Genomic DNA, 13,783 nt, shown 5'->3' on the forward strand with positions numbered 1-13,783 from the left:
GGCCCCAAACACCTCTGGGTTGAGTCTCTAATTGGGGCTGGAGGCAGATGGCCTGCCAGGCCCCTTTTAGGTTGAAAGAATAAATCTCTTCACTATACCTTTGACAGCCTCCCTCAAAGAGGGGTCAACTTGTTAGAGGTGGAAGTACGAAAGGAAAAACTGGTCAGCCTACTAAACCCTTCACTGGGGTCCAACGAAGTGACTCACCTGCCAGGAACACACAGCTTGTGACAGGGGTGGGCTAGGGGGATGGGGGGGGGGGCAGGGATAAATTTGAATCATTCTACTCGAAACCGAACCCTGGCCTTAACCCACCTCAGGAACCCACAACCCTAAACCCTCCCTGAAGAAATGCCTAAATATCCATCTTTGTCCTGAAGTCACAATTTCCAAAAGTAAAGCCCAGGAACCTGCATTTTAACAGGCACCCCACTGACTCCCACGCATAATGGCCAGTTTGAGAACAAGCCCCGCACCTTTAGGCCCCACGAGCCTCAGAAGGCTCGCAGGGACCTCGGGGTCCGAACCGTTCCTCCTGCTCCCAACTACGCGGCCGCCCGGCCTTTTCCGGAAGGTTCACATGCCGGGTCGCTGCGCCCTCTCGCGGTCGACGGGGGCTGTGGCCTGGGGCTCGGCTGGTCCAGGGGCTCCGAGTAGGAACACCCATACCCTGTCTGGAAATAATGGGCATGGGCCTTGCTGGGAGCTCGAAGCAAGGGGTCTTTGATCGGAGGGCGAAAGCTGCCCTCGCCGGGGGCCCGGGTGTCAGAACACCGCCCCTCCCCACTCCCGGAGCTACACTCTGGGCGCGCGGGCCCCGCCCACCTTGCGCGCGTAACCTCGTGCGCGCTCTCGCGACCGGCGTGCGCAAGCGCCCAGGGGCTTCGCAGCCGCCATTACTCTCCCACTGCCGGGTCCTGCGGCCTGTTAGCAGAAGTCCGCAGGCGGGGAAGGAAGGGTGAGTACAACGCCTGGAGGACAGCGGCCCCGGGGCTCAGGAACAGCACACTCAGGGCGGGGTGCCTGGGTTAGGGCTTGTCTGACTGGAGCAAGAAACTACAACCCCCCCAATGCCCTGCGCCACAGGGTTGCGCGAGGCAGTGACGTGAGAGTTTTTGTCGCTACCATTTGTGGGCAGGGGGGACGCGGTGGCGGAGGCTGATGACGCGCTCTTCTTGCCGCTGGAGGGTCACCGGAGGTCAGCGCCAGGTCAGCTGGCTCCCGCTCTCAGAGCGCCTTCGCGAACCTTCCTGCTTGACCAGTCTAAACTGACGGTCTATTTACCCTTAATCACTGTTAACAGATATTTGTTTACTGTGTACCCGCTGTCTTTCCAGCCCTGGCTGGCCACTGAACCAGCCAGACACCCTTATTATTAGTATCATTACTTAGTAGTCTTTATTTTTAAGTAATCTGAAACTTACAGAAAATTTCAAGAGTTTCTTATAAAGGGCTATCTCATACCCTTTGATAATTAAATTAGCTGCAGATACGATGCCATTTTAGCTCAATGTTTAGAGGTATGTCAGTGTGTATTTTCTAAAAACGAGAACATTCTCCCACATTCAAAATTAGGTAACATTGGTCAAGACTATTATCTAGAATGTTTCCAGTTGCCCTACTAGTGCTGTATGTTGAAACTACCCTTTTCTTGGCTGGGGATCCCACACACACATCCCACACACAGGCAGCGTTCAGCTGGCCTTGTCTCTTTAGTCTCTTTCAGTCTGGAGCAGCGCTCCCCAGCTTCTGTTGACTCTCATGACACTTTTTGAAGATTCCTGGCCATTTGTTTTGTAGTTTTGTAGGTTTGGGGTGGTCTGAGATTTCTTCACTTGACCTTAGCCAAAAGGCAGAGAAGCGATTGAGGTTTCTTCACCATTGACTTTGTTGTGAGCAGAAGTGCTGCTGACCAGACACCATTATGCCGAGGCGGGGAGTGTGTCTTGGGTGGCTGAGGAGCACCAGTGACCAGCCACAGCAGCCTCTGGACATGCTGCCTGCCTTGTGGCTGCCCTGTGACTTTAACACCCATCTCACTGAGGTCTCTGGCTTCCCTGTAGTGCCTACCCTGGAGCTATGGTCCACGCCTTCCTCATCCACAACTTGCGGGCTCCGCAGGCCCAGGACACGGGCCTTTGCCGAGTGCTCTACTCCTGCGTCTTTGGTGCCGAGAATTCACCTGATGACCCACGGCCACATGGTGCTGAGAGGGACAGGCTCCTTCGAAAGGAGCAGATTTTGGCTGTGGCCAGGTAACACATGGGCCTTCACTGAACACATGCCTGATAATGATAGGTTTTCTGTGGGGCACAGAGAATCAGACTAAGAAGCAGAGACAGAGTTTTAGAGTAGTGTTTCCATGAGCTGTCCACAGTTGTTCACAAGCGTTATGTGAAAAGGGGTTAAAGAAATAATAACAGTACGGTCATCATCGTTAACTATTATAGTTAGCATTTATTGAGTCTGTACATATGTGCTAAGAGTTTATGTTCTGAGCATTTCATGTATGTGGACTCATTAATCCTTGTAACCGTCTATTGAAATAGATACAGTTATTATCCCTACCTTGCAGGTGAATAAACTGAGGTACAGAGACTTTAAGGAACTTAACCTGCCCAAGGTTATGTAACTAGAACATGGCAGAGCTAGGATTTGGGTGTAGGCAGGCAGATCCTGGAACATGCTTTGCAGTGCAGGACTTCTCAGGGCCATTAGTATGCCTGTAGGTTTTATGAATCCCTAAGGAGGAGTGAGAATGTCATACATGGGAATGCTGAGCCCAGAGCCTCCTGAAAGCCACTGAAAGAGCAGTGTGTGGGAAATACTGTTCCAGATGTAGTGGCTGGCCTTGGACCTTCCCATCCCAGACCCAGATGGAGCCAGCCAGTGCCAGAATCTCTTGACCTCTCTGCCTTTTGTGTCCGGGGATTAGCATTCTCGAATGGGCAGCCCTGTGTTAGCCTCTTGCCATCCCCTTGTTCCTCTGGGCCTCCACCCCCCTCCTGTAGCACAGAAAATTAAATGCCTTTAAAACCAGCCTGTGCATGGCCCAAATTAGAAAGTGATTCAGGAGGGATCAGAGAGTGATTTCAAAAACCTGAATGGCCAAGTGGACGGTCTTTCTTTTTTATTTGGAAAGGGTTGCAGGATGGTGGTGGAGAGGTTGGACAGGCCAGTTGCATTTCTTCATTTCTCATGGCTTGCATTTCTTCATGTTAAGGAAGCCTCTGTGAAGCTAGTGGTGGCAGGATCTTTTTCCCCTGGTGCCCTTTCCTGGCTCAAAGAGCTGTGTTCAAAACCTGCCTTCTCTTGAACACATGGAGTGAAATGGTTCAGGGCCTGGAGATGGGAGCCTGGATTCCTGTCATGGCTCATGCTTCCTGCTCTGTGGTCCTGGGCAGGTCACTTAGTCTCTCTGGGGCTAAGTTTCTACATCTGAGATATGGAGTTAATAGCACCTCTCAGTTTTAGGGGTGGTCATGAGGATGACAGAAATCAGTGACCCACCCACTCTTCCCAGGCAGGTGGAATCCATGTGCCAGCTTCAGCAGCAGGCATCGGGCCGGACCTCCGTGGACCTGCAGCTTCAGTCCTCAGATGAGCCAGTGCCCCTGCATGAGGCCCCACATGGGGCCTTCCGCCTGGCAGCAGGGGACCCTTTCCAGGAGCCTCGGACAGTGGTGTGGCTGGGTGTGCTCTCATTAGGCTTCGCCCTGGTGCTGGATGCCCATGAGAACCTGCTGCTGGCTGAGAGCACACTCCGGCTGCTGGCACGCCTCCTTCTGGATCACCTCCGGCTGCTTACCCCCAGCACCAACCTCTTGCTTAGGGCTGATCGCATCGAGGGCATCCTTGCCCGCTTCCTGCCCCATGGTCAACTGCTCTTCCTCAATGACCAGTTTGTCCAGGGTCTGGAGAAGGAACTCAGTGCTTCCTGGCCCCGCTGACCCCTCACTGGGATGGGGCTTCCTGAGGGGCAGGGAGGGAGGACAGGGATGGATGGACACACAGCCAGGTGAATCTTGGCATTGGCCTCCTTCCCAGCCTGCTCCCAGCTCTGCTGTGCTACCACATCCAGGACAAGTGGACGGGACAAGCTGGCAGAAAAGAGGGCTGGGCAAAGGGTGGTGAGGAGGAATCCCGGAACATCCTGTGCCTGGAGCTGCCATGTGACTCATTTAGACTGCATAGTGGACCAGTCTCACCTGTCCTTGACCCCAGTTTCTCCCATCCCCGGCAGCCAGCCCCCAAAACAGTCCACCAGTTGCTAGTGTTGGAGCATGAGGAGTGGAACTCAGCCCACTTTCTCCTTCCAAACCCATAGTCCTCACAGTGCGAAAGGAACCTGAGACTCCCAGGGTGGGGGAGCTCGTTGCTGTATTTGCACTCACTTAGGCAACATTTTACCAACAAGGATTTTGTCAGTGAGGACCTGCTCAGTGTCCAGCCCCACCACAGTTCACAAATGTGTCTGTCGTTCATTCAGCAGTGGGATTCTGTAGCTCTCTTTGGGCCCATCCCTTGCCCACCAGGCAACCTCAAGATAATGCTAGGTTTCCTTTGTCTTCAGGGAGAGAAGATACCATCAGATGGGTGCAAGAAGTCTAGCCAGGATGAAGTTGTCTCTCTTGTTTTGAATTAAAAGCACTGATTGTGTGATTTCATTCTTTGTTTCTGTAAATTTGGATAATGTATATTTGCTCTTATGAGTACGTGTCTCTTTGGCACTGAGCTGGGTACCTGAGCTTTCATGATCAAAGATGCCCCCAAGAAGCATCTTGGGAGGTCTCCAGCTCTTGTGCCCCATATCACCCCTGTCGCCTTATGGGCCTCCTTTGGGTGGTAGTACTTGTTTTCTGTACCAAAATGTGGCAGGTTGGTGTGGATCTCTGAGAAGTAGAGCCTGAGACGAGGATTAGAGGATTAGTTACAAGTCGCTTACATGGGAGGTGATTCCAGGAAGTACTGGAAGGGAAGGCAGCCCATACAGGTACATTATCTAGGGTGGGTCGGGAGCTTAGTGCCTCTGGGGGCCTGTAACACAACAGTCACTTTTGAGTGACCTTGCTTCAAGGGTGAGGGACTAAGAATGTTTGTCTGCCATTCTCTTCAGTCAGTGGTTTTGAGTTGGTCTTAAGACAAATTACCTGGCTCTTTCTGCCCCCAGAAAAAGGCATTGTGGTGCTGGGCCTGGCTGCATGATGGTCAAACCCAAAAGGATATGGGTGGGGCACCAAACTCCTGTTCTGAGTCTTTAACCAGCAGCTCCTTGTGGTGGTTTAAAATGATTCAATTGGAGGCGCCGTCTGTTAAGCACCTGACACTTGGTTTCAACTTAGGTCATGATCTCATGGTTCGTGAGCCCCAAGTCGGCCTTCTTGGGATTCTCTCTCTCCCACTCTGTCCCTCCCCTATTTGTGTGTGTGCATGCATGCACTCTCTATCTCAAATAAGTAAACGTTAAAAAAAAAAAAAAACTGGAAAAAAAATTTCTTTATTCTTTATTGTCAGTACCACACTGTCTTGATTACTGTTGCTTTAGATAGTAGTAAGTCTTCAAGGCAGATAGTGTCAATCCTCCAGCTTTGTTCTTCAATAATGAGTTGGCTAGGGGTACCTGGATGGCTCAGTCAGTTAAGCATCCTGACTTCAGCTCAAGTCGTGATCTCATGGTTCATAAATTTGAGCCCCACATCTGACTCTGCTGTCAGCGCTGAGCCCACTTTGGATCCTCAGTCTCGCTCTCTCTGCCCATCCTATGCTCTCTCTCAAAAATAAATAATAAAAAAATAAGTATTTAAAAAATTAATGAGTTGGCTAATCTCCGTCTTTTGCCTTTCCATATAAACTTTAGAATCAGTTTTTCAAATCCACAAAATGACTTGTTGGGAATTTAATTGGGATTGCACTGAATATGTAGATCAAATAGATCACATTGGGAAGAACTGACATTTTGACAATATCGAGTCTTCCCATCCACAAACAGGGAATATGCACTTACTTTGTTCTCCTTTTATTTCTTTCATCAGAGTTTTATGGTTTTCCTCATAACAAATCTTGTACATATTTTGTTAGACTTGTACCTAAGTTTCATTTTGGGGATGTTAATGGTACCTGTGTAAATGGCAATATATTTTTAATTTCAAATTCCATTTGTTCATTGTTGGTATAGAGGAGAGGGAATGACTTTTGAACATTAACTTATATCCTGCAACCTTGCTGTGATCATTTGTTAGTTCCAACAGGTTTTTCTTCTTTTTTTTTTTTTTTTTAAGTTTATTTATTTATTTTGGCGGGGGGTGGGGGGGTGGGCGGTGCAGAGAGAGAGGGAGAGAGAGAATCCCAAGCAGGCTCCACACTGTCAGCAAGGAGCCTAGCCCAGCTCAGGGCTCAATTTTACTAACTGTGAGATTGTGACCTGAGCTGAAACCAACTGTTGGAGGCTTAATTGACTGAGCCACCCAGGTGCCATTCCCCAACCCCAACAGTTTTTTCTTTCTGATTCTTTCAGATTTTCTACAGAGGCAATCATGTCATCTGTGTACAGGTGTAGTTTTATTTCTTCCTTCCACATATATAGCTTTTATTTCCTTTTCTTATTTTCCTTACTGAATGAATTGCACTTCCAGTACAGTGTTGAAAAGCAGTGGTGAGATGGGACATCCTTGTTCTCGATCTCAGTGGGGAAGCTTCTAGTTTCTTGCTATTGACTATGATGTTGGCTATAGATTTTTGTAGATATTCTGTGTTAAGTTGAGGAAGCTCCTCTCTATTCCTAGTTTGCTGGGAGTTTTTTTTTTTTTTAATCATGAATGGATGTTAGATTTTGTCAAATGCTTTTTCTGTATCTTTTTATAACCATATGACTTTTCTTCTTTAGTCTGATGGATTGATTACATTAACTAATTTTCAAATGTTGAACCAGCCTTGCATACCTGGGATAAATCCCACTTGGTCATGTTGTATAATTCTTTTTATACATTGTTGGGTTCTATTTGCTAATATTTTACCTCTATGTTCATGAGCAATATTGGCCTGTAGTTCTCTTATAATATCTTTGTCTGATTTTGGTATTGGGGTAATATTGCCTCATAGAATGAGTTAGGAAGTGTTCCCCCTCCTTCCGTTTTCTGGAAGAGATTTGAGAGAATTGGTATATTTTCTTTCTTAAATGTTTGGTAGAATTACCAGTGAACCCATCTGGGCCAGCCTTGAATTTTTTAATTAAATTTTATTTTCCAAATAGGTAACATGGTTTAGAAGTCAGAATGATAAAAAAATTTTCACTGAAAAACTTGCTCCCACCTCTGTCCCATCCATTCTGTTCCCCCCACTATCCCAAAGGGTAATAGCTTTCTATATTTTCTACATATCTATCTCTCTTATACAAATACAAGCAAATACGAACTTGGGTTCTTATTCCACTTCCTGCCTGCATTGTTTTCTTACACTATAGGCCAGCTTGATATAGGGTTCTGCACTTGCTTGTTTCACTTAACAGTGTTGCCTGGAGATCTTTTCATAGCAGTACATAGGATTCTTACTCTTTTTTTAAGTTTGTTTATTTATTGAGAGAAATAGAAAGAGGGGGAGGGGCAAAGAGAGAGAGAGGGAGAGAGAATCCCAAGCAGGCTGTGCACTGATGCGAGGCTCGATCTCACAAACAGTGAGACCATGACCTAAGCCAAAATCAATAGTTGGACATTAACCAACTGAGCCATCCAGGTGCTCCTTATTCTTTTTTATTCTTTACTCATTATATGAGTATATTATAGTTCACTTAACAGATCTAAGAATTACTGTGAAATATCTCACATTTATAAAACGGTGGTTAGAATCATAATCTGAGTACCCATCATTAAACTTGCAAAAGCATTAACTCATTAATTTCTGCCATTTTTATTAAGTCCTTCCTTCTGTTTTCATTTCCTTCTGTTATCTGTAACTCTTTAAGGGTGCTTAATTCTTTTGTTTTCAGGTTTAAAAAAAAAAATTGGTATTTGTGTTTTAAGTTAAGAATTTTCCTCTGACAACTGCTTTAGCTATATCCCGTAGGTGCTGACATGGGGTGTTTTCTCTAATATATTTTCTGGAAAACCTGCAGTGTAATTTCTTTCCTCTTTGATTCCCTATTTTAAAAAAAAAAATTTTTTTTTTTAACGTTTATTTATTTTTGAGACAGAGAGAGACAGAGCATGAACAGGGGAGGGGCAGAGAGAGAGGGAGACACAGAATCTGAAACAGGCTCCAGGCTCTGAGCTGTCAGCACAGAGCCTGACGCGGAGCTCAAACTCACGGACTGTGAGATCATGACCTGAGCCGAAGTTGGACGCTTAACCCACCAAGCCACCCAGGCGCCCCTGATTCCCTATTTTTACATGACCATGTAAGAACAATATTCCTGAGTTCTTGTGTGTTCAAAAAAATAATAATTTGGAACCTGTATACTTACCTTTTTGGTCTGGGTGCCCCAAAGATTCTTTATTTTCCAGTAGTATTACTAGAATATATTTTGTAGTGTAAACATGGTGTGTTTTTTGTTCAAATGTAGATTTAAATTCTTATTTCAGAAACATTTCCCTGAATTATGTCTTTTTTTTTTTTAAGGTTTTTATTTTTAAGTAATCTCTGCATCCAACATGGGGCTGGAACTCACAGTCCTGAGATCAAGAGTTGCATGCTGCACCGACTGAGCCAGCCAGGAGTCCCTGAGTTATATCTTTAATAGTTATTGTATTTCATTGGTTTTGTTCTCTTCAGGGATTCCAGTGAAGCACTAGTTGGCTCTCCTTTTCCTGTTATCCATGGCTATGTTTTTTCTCCCTAATCCTTTTTCAAAATCATTATTGTTGAAGTATGATTGACATACAATGTTATATTAGCTGCAGGTGTACAACAGATTGAGTCAACAATTCTGTACATTATGCATTGGTCCCCATAAGTGTAGATACCATCTGTCACCATACGACGTTACTACAGTATTACTGGCTATATGCCCTATCTGTATTTTTCATCTCTGTGATTTACATATTTTATACTGGAAGTTTGTATCTCTTAATTCCCTTTATCTGTTTCACCCATCCTTTCACTACCTAATCTTTGTAACATGGCAGATCCCTGAAAGCATCAGAAAAGGAAAATGACTTTCTCAAGATGTATCTCATATTTTCCAGTAGGAACGGCAGTGCAGAGGCTCCACTGGACCCAGTTTAGCTTAACCTAGGAGAGAGCTTGCAGGCTATGAAGTCCCTGAGGCTCACCTGTGTGACTCAGACCTCTGCCTTCTGGATGGTTCCAGGTCCACCATTCTGTGGAGTTGGTGCATCCCCTTAGTATTGCAGTGGCAGTTGGTCGAGCCCTCATCCCACCTGCAGGGGGACACTGAGCACTGAGCACATCATATGTGTCTCTGAGGCATCACTTCTTGGCTTCTTGGCTTCTGTGGTGTTGTCAGGCTCCCTTGGGTCTCAAGACATGTGGCTCCTCTCTTCTCCCTGTCGTGCTGTGTCTGCCCAGACTCCGAATACATGCTCTTTCCCTTGATGCCCCAGAATCAGGCATTTGGGTGGTAGCAAACTTTAACTAAAGGTTAGAGGGATAGAGAGGAGTTATCCTAAAGAACAGAGCAAAAAACTTAAGATTGATTGTCAGACATTTCTGTTCTCTGAGTCTCTAGACCATTCCCCCTAAAGGGATGTTCTTACTCTCAGTTCCTTCTGGAGCCTCAGCCACCCATCAGCTTTCAGGCTGCTCCCTTCTTTCTTATCTTTTTATTAAAAATTGTTTTTCTTCTTTTTATTGTAAAGTATATATAACATAAAATTGACCATTTTAACTATTTTTAAGTGTACAATTTAGTGGCAGTAAGTACATTCACAGTATTGTATCTGTTCCAGCATGTTTTCTTCATGTGAAACAGAAACTGCATCCATTAAGCAGTGCCTCCCCATGCTTCCTCCTGTACTGTCTGTTCTTAGCAGCCTTGTTTTATTCCTGTTCATTCCCCCCTGTCCTGTTCATACTGAGCAGTGTAAGGCCTCATCGCCCACCCAGCTTGGTTCCAGCCTACCTGTTGATAGTATATCTGTGCCCACTTAAAAAAGAGAAAGAAAAAGACTGTTCTGGGGTTCCATCTGCAGCAACTCAAAGCATATTTTCTTCCTTCCTTCCTTCCTTCCTTCCTTCCTGTTATTTATTTATTTTGAGAGAGCACAAGCAGGGAAAGGGCAGAGGGAAGAAGAGACAAAATCTCAAGCAGACTCCTCACCATCAATGCAGAGCCCAATGTGGGACTCGAACTCACAAGCCCACTAGATCATGACCTGAGTGGAGATCGAGAGTCGGATGCTTAACTGACTACGCCATCCAGGTGCTCCTCAAACCACATTTTCAATGTTCTGCATTGAACTCACAAACTCTTATAGGAAATGATTAAATTCTCAAGCAAGGCCTCCTTCCCCACTAATCTCTATAAGCTGAAGGGGATCATAGAAAGATGTATTCTTCCAGACATGAATTATATATTCCCCTTAAGAAGCAGATACAGGGGCGCCTGGGTGGCGCAGTCGGTTAGGCGTCCGACTTCAGCCAGGTCACGATCTCGCGGTCCGTGAGTTCGAGCCCCGCGTCGGGCTCTGAGCTGATGGCTCAGAGCCTGGAGCCTGTTTCCGATTCTGTGTCTCCCTCTCTCTCTGCCCCTCCCCCGTTCATGCTCTGTCTCTCTCTGTCCCAAAAATAAATAAACGTTGAAAAAAAAAAATTAAAAAAAAAAAAAAAAAAAAGAAGCAGATACAGTGGTTTTAATTTATCAGTTTTCTCCGCCTCCCTCCACCCATCATATATGCTTATTTGTGTGTTATTTAGTTTAATGTTTTTTTTCCCCCATCAGGTTACACCTCCAGGAGGATTTACATTGTGTCTCTTGTTTTCTAGTTAAACATAGCACCTGGCACATAGCAGGCACCCAAAATATGTTAAATGAATGCACGAATGAATAGGTGGTTTATAAGAGACCCTTGGGGCCAGGGAGTCTGCAACATCACCATGTAACAACTTTTTATTTCTCCTGGGAAAGCAGATAGAAACAGCAGACTGCCTCTGCTATCTCTCAAGGATGGTAGGCCCAAGATCACATGTCCCTCTCCCAGATGATAAGCTACTTGTTACAGCAAAGAAACCAATGGTGTAAAATTCTCAAGTTTCCTGCTACAGTCCCCCTGTGTTCAGAACTTCTGCTGGCTTGCCTTCTACACTGCTGTTAATGAAAAGGAATGATCTTTCTCTTTGGTTAGTATTATGATTGGGTGTTAGCATAGGCCTGTGATTTCTGCCCCTAGGAATGGTGAGTAAAAAAGTGGTTAGAACTCCTCCTCTCTCTGAAATAATCGCCTGAGTTTATGAAGCCTAGCAGTAGTCAGAACAATACCTTCTATGTCCACCCTGATTATGCAGGCCATGGCAACTTGAGGGTCCAGAAGTCTTTGGCCCAGCAAAGGCTCTGCCTGAAGCTGGAGCTGGCAGCACAGTGTTTACTCTCTGGGCATTGCTTGGTGTGGACACTTGATCAAGAGTAAAAGACATTAAAACCCTGTGACAGGTTTCTGGCTCATGTGTTCCTGTAGTACTCATGTGATGAAAATGAAGTCAGTTCTGGCCAAGAGAGGAGCCTCTCCTGACTCGGAGAGGTTCTAAGGTGACAAAACTGATGAGCAAAATAGGTAAGTTTCCTATGTCTTTGGACGAGGAGTTAGTAAACACAGTGGAAGACATGACCCATTCAGGATAAAGACCAACATAAAATGCCTAGGGTTAGATGTAATTAGGGTTAGAGTGGATCCACGTAAAGGTGCCTACGAGAGACCACAACTAGTGAGTGAAAGGTTGGTGAGGGCAAGATTTTTATGTAGCCTCGAAGAGCCTTTCTATGGATTACTTACTAATTAAAAATGGGGAAATAGTAAATTACAGTGGAGAGACCTGGAGGTGCCCCCTTTATCAAGTGGTCAAAGTGAACATCCCCCATGATGGGATCATGCTGTGCCTCCCTGATTGCAGGAAGGACACAACACATCTGAGTGTCAAGAATGCTTAACCTGAATCTGATCAGGAGGAAACCTTAGCCAAACCCAAAGGGAAGGAAATTGTGGCCTGTGCTCTTGAAAACCATCAAGGCAGCGAAAGGCTGAGGAACTGCTTTAGATGAAAGGAGACCACAGAAACATGACACCCCAAGGCAGTGGTGGCCACAGGCTAGACCCTGAGTCAGGAGAAACATTGTTACTGTCAGGGCACCATTGGGACAATTATGGGACCTGGAAACCACAGACCTGCAAAGGATCCATAGATAGAATTCAGGGGATGATGCAGACGTGGGTGGGGGAAAAATTACATCTTTTTCACTAATCACTAACTGGAATTAATATCCCCCCCCCCCTTTTTTTTTTTTTTTTTTTTTTTTTTTTTTAATTTTTTTTCAACGTTTATTCATTTTTGGGACAGAGAGAGAGCATGAACAGGGGAGGGGCAGAGAGAGAGGGAGACACAGAATCGGAAACAGGCTCCAGACTCTGAGCCATCAGCCCAGAGCCTGATGCGGGGCTCGAACTCACGGACCGCGAGATCGTGACCTGGCTGAAGTCGGACGCCTAACCGACTGCGCCACCCAGGCGCCCCTCCCCCCCCCTTTTTTTGAAGATGTTTGCAGTTGTATCAGGTACAAATGGCATACAATGAGCTGCCGTAAGGATAAATAAATACAATTTTTTTGTTTAATGACAGGGAGGTAGCTGCTTCTCTCCTCACCTTAGGATGTCACCTTAAAAAATATCAGAGGCCTGACCATTTGGTCAGGAATTCGATAACCTGAGCTGGATTTTACAATGCAGGCCTTCTGGTCTTACAACTCTGTTCGTGGAGCTCTAAGAGCAATTCAGGAGTCTCTTATGAGGGGGACAGGAAACTTCCAGTTTATTCATTTGTCTCCTGAGGGGAGGAGAGAACATTTAAGTGTATAAAATTTAAGTATAAAATGTGTGAACTGCTCCCTAGGCTTTGTAGTGTCTCGTGATATACCTGCATGTGTGTGAGCTCACTGCCTTTTCAGTAATGGTATTTTCTCTCCTCTGTGTGGGTGTCCAGGGGTCTTGCTGTTGACAGGATTCTTTATTTCCCAACCACTACACGTATTTTAAAGTGTACAATTTGATGAGATTTGACATAGGTATGTACCTATGAAACCATTATCACAGTCAAGATAATGAACATATCCATCACCCCCCAATTACAAAGTTGCCTTTTGTAGTTTCCTTCCTTTTTAAACGTTGGCCACCAGCGACAATGACATTAGCAGAATCTAAGACTTGGTCACTAAAAGAAATTATGGGTGTTTTCATATCACAATAAAGATACCTCAGATTATCATTTATGCATAATGCTACTTAAACATTTGTTTAATAGTTTAATGATTGTATTTCAATCTAATTGGGATTTTTTGGGGGATAATCCTGTGTATCTTTAAGTCCTTTAAAAACACTATTCTGTCCTCTGAACTTTACCAGACAATCCAAGGGGTCATTGGCCTGAGCCAGGTTAAGCGCCCGTGCTCTAAGCAACAGAATAGCCCCATACATGAGCTCCTTGTGTTCTGGCCTATAGGGCCTCCTCTACAGGCCAGTCTGCATCTGGCTGCCCCAAAAGGAAGCCAACCAGCGGATGTGCAGTGAACTTCCCCAGTGCTTTTTATTGCCTCATTCTTAATGCAAACAAAGTTCACCAGAGAGGG

The 13,783-nt window shown here is 45.6% G+C and overlaps 1 protein-coding gene and 1 long non-coding RNA gene across 3 annotated transcripts in view; one reads left to right on the top strand and one right to left on the bottom strand.

Annotated features, from left to right (window-relative positions):
* The window catches only part of LOC123580460, a 24,741-nt gene continuing 10,958 nt past the window's right edge, over window positions 1-13,783 (bottom strand). The window contains exons 2-3 of the long non-coding RNA XR_006703311.1: window positions 10,466-10,471; window positions 1-12 (exon numbers count right to left, since the gene is read on the bottom strand). This is a non-coding gene — a long non-coding RNA (uncharacterized LOC123580460). The remainder of the gene's footprint in view (window positions 13-10,465; window positions 10,472-13,783) is intronic.
* Window positions 568-4,667, top strand: AP5S1 (adaptor related protein complex 5 subunit sigma 1). Of its 2 annotated transcripts, none has more exons than XM_045445202.1 (3): window positions 568-958; window positions 2,064-2,255; window positions 3,524-4,667. In XM_045445202.1, the coding sequence occupies exons 1-3, from the start codon at window positions 684-686 to the stop codon at window positions 3,948-3,950; spliced, it is 894 nt and encodes a 297-aa protein (XP_045301158.1). In that variant the 5' UTR covers window positions 568-683; the 3' UTR covers window positions 3,951-4,667. The 2 variants fall into 2 exon arrangements, with proteins under 2 accessions (XP_045301158.1, XP_045301159.1); XM_045445203.1 differs by lacking the exon at window positions 568-958 and adding an exon at window positions 1,055-1,209.

Source organism: Leopardus geoffroyi, chromosome A3, assembly GCF_018350155.1.
Source record: "Leopardus geoffroyi isolate Oge1 chromosome A3, O.geoffroyi_Oge1_pat1.0, whole genome shotgun sequence".
NCBI classification, from domain to species: domain Eukaryota; kingdom Metazoa; phylum Chordata; class Mammalia; order Carnivora; family Felidae; genus Leopardus; species Leopardus geoffroyi.

Excerpts from the sequence above, each read along its gene's own strand:
- AP5S1 (XM_045445202.1), top strand. The coding sequence starts at position 684 with ATGGGCATGGGCCTTGCTGGGAGCTCGAAGCAAGGGGTCTTTGATCGG. Across the intron at positions 959-2,063 it reads CCGCAGGCGGGGAAGGAAGG|TGCCTACCCTGGAGCTATGG; the intron begins GTGAGTACAACG and ends GCTTCCCTGTAG. Across the intron at positions 2,256-3,523 it reads CAGATTTTGGCTGTGGCCAG|GCAGGTGGAATCCATGTGCC; the intron begins GTAACACATGGG and ends CACTCTTCCCAG.